Raw genomic sequence first — 4,942 nt, 5'->3', positions numbered from 1 at the left:
GGAATTCCATCACCTCCACTAGCTTTGTTCCTAGTGATGCTTTCTAAGGCCCACTTGACTTCACATTCCAGAATGTCTGGCTCTAGGTGAGTGATCACACCATTGTGATTATCTGGGTTGTGAAGATCTTTTTGGTACAGTTCTTTTGTGTATTCTTGCCCCCTTTTCTTAATATCTTCTGCTTCTGTTAGGTCCGTACCATTTCTGTCCTTTATTGAGCCCATCTTTGCATGAAATGTTCCCTTGGTATCTCTCATTTTCTTGAAGAGATCTTTAGTCTTTCACATTCTATTGTTTTCCTCTGTTTCTTTGCATTGATCACTGAGGAAGGCTTTCTTATCTCTCCTTGCTATTCTTTGGAACTCTAGAACCTCTTTTATGCTCAAATGCATGTGACTCTCTGAGGAGAGGTGGTGTGTTTCTGAAATTTATTTGATGGTTGAACCCTTCTGTATATTTTTAAATAACAACCCACAGGATTGTGGCATTTGATAGAATGCAGTTTGACAGTGTTGCTTTTTAGAGCAATTTTAGGTATACTGTGAACTGCTAAATAACATTATAATTGAACAGAAAACCCTAATCTTTTGGGATGGATGTAGTGTGTTCCTGAGCTTGATATACAAGGGGTACACAGTACTTTTTTTAAGGTGTCAATTATTTTTGTATAAGGTATTTTGTTTCATAGAGTCAAATATAATGAAAACACCTCAGACCTACCTGATTTCTGCATCAAACTTCTGAGGAAAATGCTTTCTGTTAGGAATATTCTATAGTCCAGAGAAGTCATATGTGTATTTTATGTAAACCATAATAACTGTCTCTTTTAAACTAAAGTCTTTTATCAGTGGAAACATTACAAAAAATCCAATAAGTAATCTAGAAAGTGTTGGTTAGAGGTTACTTATTTTTCCTCACTGTGCCATTTTACTTCATTCTTAAAGCAAAAATTGTGGCTTATGGTAAATAGTTCTGGAGACACATAGCATAGAAAGTAAGGTCAGATAGTCTTCGAGGGGAATTTTTCTTTTTTTTTTTTAATGACATGAGTAAACGAAAAAGCTGAAAGATCTGAGAATTCAAAAATTAACTTGATCTTTGTAACTGCTTAGCATAGTTAATCTCATGTCTCTCTTTAAATTAGCTTGCATTCAGTTATATCTCAAATCATCATGGAGGTTTAAACACTTGTCATTTTTGATCCATAAATTGAGTGATAATTGTAGTGGGAGTGTTGCTGGGTGAGTAATCCTAAAGGAAATGATTTCTCTTAAAGCAGCTGTTAATGTCCAGTTTAATCTTTATTTTAATCATATTAAGTATCCCTGGACTACAAATTGAATGGGTCTTAATTCTCATTTCAACAGGGATTTCTCAGAGCAACTGTAGAAGGCCTTTATGTAACACAACTGTTAGACTTGAACTTACTTCTAAGACTTTTGAGCTCCTGTATTTAAAGGAAGTATCCTTAGTTTTAGTAAAAAGTTTGCTTTTCTGCTACCTCGCCAAGCATTGAAATAATCTACTTAGCTGCTTCTGTCTTCTGGGGGGAGTAGTTAAATTGTGTTTTGTATTTTTCATAATAACTTTCTGATGAATCAGATTTTATTTATTTATATTTTAAGTATATGATTTTAGAAACCTAGTCAAGGCTTAGGGTTTCTCTTCTGATTTCTTTAAAGGCTTGAATTATTAATGCTGTTTTCCATGAAAACCACCTACACTTTAGAACATCTGTGTAATAGCTACGTGAATAATGAATGGCAAGGAGAAGCTCTGCCTTTTAAAAAAGAGACAGAGAGAGACATTTATTAGACTGTTTTCTTTTCTGACTTTCTAAATACTTCTTTTCATCATAAATAGTGTGATTTTCTTTGAGGGGTCTAGTTAGGTATACTGTTTTATATATATTTATATACATACGTGTGTGTGTGCGCGCGCGCGTGCGTGCATGCTAAGTCGCTTCAGTCGTGTCCGACTCTTTGCAACCCTATGGACCGTAGCCAGCCAGGCTCCTCTGTCCATGGGATTCTCCAGGCAAGAATACTGAAGTGGGTTGCCGTACCCTCCTCTAGGGAATTTTCCTGATCCAGGGGTTGAACCCGTGTCTGTTATGTCTGCTGCATTGGCAGGCGGGTTCTTTACCACTGATGCCACCTAGATACATATATAAAATAAAATTTGGTTTTTAATATTGAGAAAATAATCCAGCATGTTTTTGTATGCTTTGAGAAAGATTTCAGTTATTAGTTACTAGGGAGAAAGCTTTATCTTGTGCTAATGTTACTTGAGTCTGTAAAAACACAAATTTTTTGGCTAGCTATCTTTTCCTTGAGTAAATTTATGTTAATTATCATCACCATAAAAATATATTAGAGCTGTCTTGTTCTACTTGACCTGTGATTAAGTTTATTTTCTTTTAAAATTTCTAGATGAAGCGTTCTGTCAGCCATCCTGGTTCTTGCAGTACAGAGAGGTAAAATAACCTTTTCTTTTGACCAAATTCTCTCAAAATTCTACCTACTTAGGGAAATTTTTTTTGTCTTTCATAAAATGGAATATAAACTCTGTATGGGCAGAGTCTTGTTCTGATTTGCTCATCACTGTTTCTCTTACTGCTTAGTATAGAGCCTGGCCCCACTAGATAGTCAGTAAAGAACAATAATGAGTGAATAAAATTGCCAGTAAGGTAAGCAACTTGGCAGCTATCATACTTTTTTTAAGCTGTAAATTATAACAAGTGACGGTTAATAGAAATCCGTTTTCAATGTATTAAGGCTTCAAACTTAGGCTTATTTTACTATAGTTTATTATAGAATCATATATTTGTTCTGAGCTGTTTTATTTGGAGCTAAGGCTGTTACTGAAAAGAGAGAAAAAGCAATTGATATTTTAAAGTATATATTCATATCAACACATGTAAAAAATTTACCTTTTTGATCTTGCCAGGATATCCCATGCTGTTTATCTTAGCAGGTAATATTCTTTCGAGTTGCTATGGTTGTCTTATTGGTTCTTTGGAAAGTGATGAAATTATAGTGACATTAGCATTTATGTCTCTACATTAATATGGGGTAGAGGCAAAAAATGGTTATTATAGGATTATATGAAATCATGTATGTGAAACTTTAGAAATTTGTAAAGTATTATAGAACTTAATGAATCTTTCTTTCAGTAAATGTCTACTGAGTGGCTACCAAAAAAAAGAATAAAAGCTGAGACCCCTTATTATTTTGTCACTATTTTTTACCCTCTCATGATTATGTTATTGATTGAACTATTATGTGCTCATAGGAGTCCAGTATTGTATCTAATTCTATCAGGAAATGAAATATTTCACCAACTGAATTTTCCAGAAAAATAAAAGCTTGATTCCTTTAACAAAGTTTTAATTTTTTCAAATTTTTATCTTAATGATCGAATTTTTTGACCTGTATTTTATCCATTTTGCCTTATTAAATAAGCTACAATATTAAACTTTATTTTTTCTTGGTGAATCAAGTTTGTCATTAAGAACAGTAATGTTGGGCTGTCATCCAGTGATAATGCTGTTGAGGGGTGGTGATTTGCTTCTGCGTTGAATTTTTTAGTTTAATTTTTCTAGTTTTCTGGTTTTCCAGATTGATTTGTGAAAACTAGTTTTTCTAGCCTTCACTTACTGCTGTCAGTGAGTTGGCTCCTAGCACACTCCCATACTGCTGGCCCATCCCCTTTGCTCTGCTGTTTTAGATTGGGTATGGGTGACACCAGATACATATACTTGTGAAGCTGGTAACTTTTAGTTTTCAAGTACTTGTTAACCATAAGACATGTTACTCTCTAGCTGGACCTTCCTCTATAAGTAGTCACTTCATTGTACCTCTTTTCCTTTCAGTTTGGCTCAGAGGCTATATTCCCCAGCTTACCAGCTGGGTTCTAAGTGCTTTGACTTGTTTATGGTCTGACCTCTGAAGGAGTAGAATGTTGCTGAAATAGAACTTTGAGTATAAAAACAGTTCCTCTTTCATTTAAAGAGAAGTCACTGAAAACTGCAGTTGAGGGTGTTTTCATTTGTTGGAAGTCCTTAATGCTTTTAATTTATTTACAGGAGTAGCCACTCTATAAAAGAACCAGTGTCTGCACTTCACCGACTCTCCCAGCGACGCCGAAGAACCTACTCCGATACAGACTCTTGTAATGATGTTCCTCTTGAAGACCCAGATAGTAAGTTAGAAGGGGTATGACTCTCCCTTTGGCCTGTTCAGCAAAATAGGTAAGGGGCTCTGTAATTGTTGAAATGAAGAATACTGGCAGTGAATAGGGTCAGTACTGCTGCTGTTGCTGCCAAGTCGCTTCAGTCGTGTCCAACTCTGTGCGACCCCATGGACAGCAGCCCACCAGGCTCCCCCGTCCCTGGGATTCTCCAGGCAATAGTACTGGAGTGGGGTGCCATTTCCTTCTCCAAGGGTCAGTACTAAGAAGTACTAAATATCTCTTTGTAAATACTGTATCTTAGATTTACATATGTAATATCAACATTTTTATTCCCATTGCATTTTAGTAATTTCTTATTAATCTTATATTCCCACTATATTTGCATTTAAAAAACATTTTAGAAGGAAGCATAAATTGTGAGTTGGATTCTAGGGAAAGATAAAGGCAAGTTCTAAGTTCAGAGAAAAATAAATCAGCTGCTACTGCTGCTAAGTCCCTTCAGTCATGTCCAACTCTGTGCGACCCCATGGACAGCAGCCCACCAGGCTCCCCCGTCCCTGGGATTCTCCAGGCAAGAACATTGGAGTGGGTTGCCATTTCCTTCTCCAATGCATGAAAGTGAAAAGTGCAAGTGAAGTCGCTCAGTCGTGTCCAACTCTTAGCGACCCCATGGACTGCAGCCCACCAGGCTCCTCCATCCATGGGATTTTCCAGGCAATAGTACTGGAGTGGGGTGCCATTTCCTTCT

At 36.3% G+C, this 4,942-nt stretch overlaps 1 protein-coding gene across 1 annotated transcript in view; it reads left to right on the top strand.

Moving 5' to 3' along the window:
• Positions 1-4,942, top strand: part of PLEKHA3 (pleckstrin homology domain containing, family A (phosphoinositide binding specific) member 3) — a 27,886-nt gene that overhangs the window by 18,638 nt on the left and 4,306 nt on the right. The window contains exons 6-7 of the mRNA XM_010859755.1: positions 2,433-2,476; positions 4,088-4,203. Of these exons, the coding sequence (XP_010858057.1) occupies positions 2,433-2,476; positions 4,088-4,203 (160 nt within the window). The remainder of the gene's footprint in view (positions 1-2,432; positions 2,477-4,087; positions 4,204-4,942) is intronic.

The sequence above is a fragment of the Bison bison genome, unplaced genomic scaffold, assembly GCF_000754665.1.
Source record: "Bison bison bison isolate TAMUID 2011002044 unplaced genomic scaffold, Bison_UMD1.0 scf7180017864460, whole genome shotgun sequence".
In the NCBI taxonomy this organism is placed as follows: Eukaryota; Metazoa; Chordata; class Mammalia; order Artiodactyla; family Bovidae; genus Bison; species Bison bison.
Note: the sequence above shows the minus strand (reverse complement) of the source record. Positions and strands in the feature narration are given on the sequence as shown.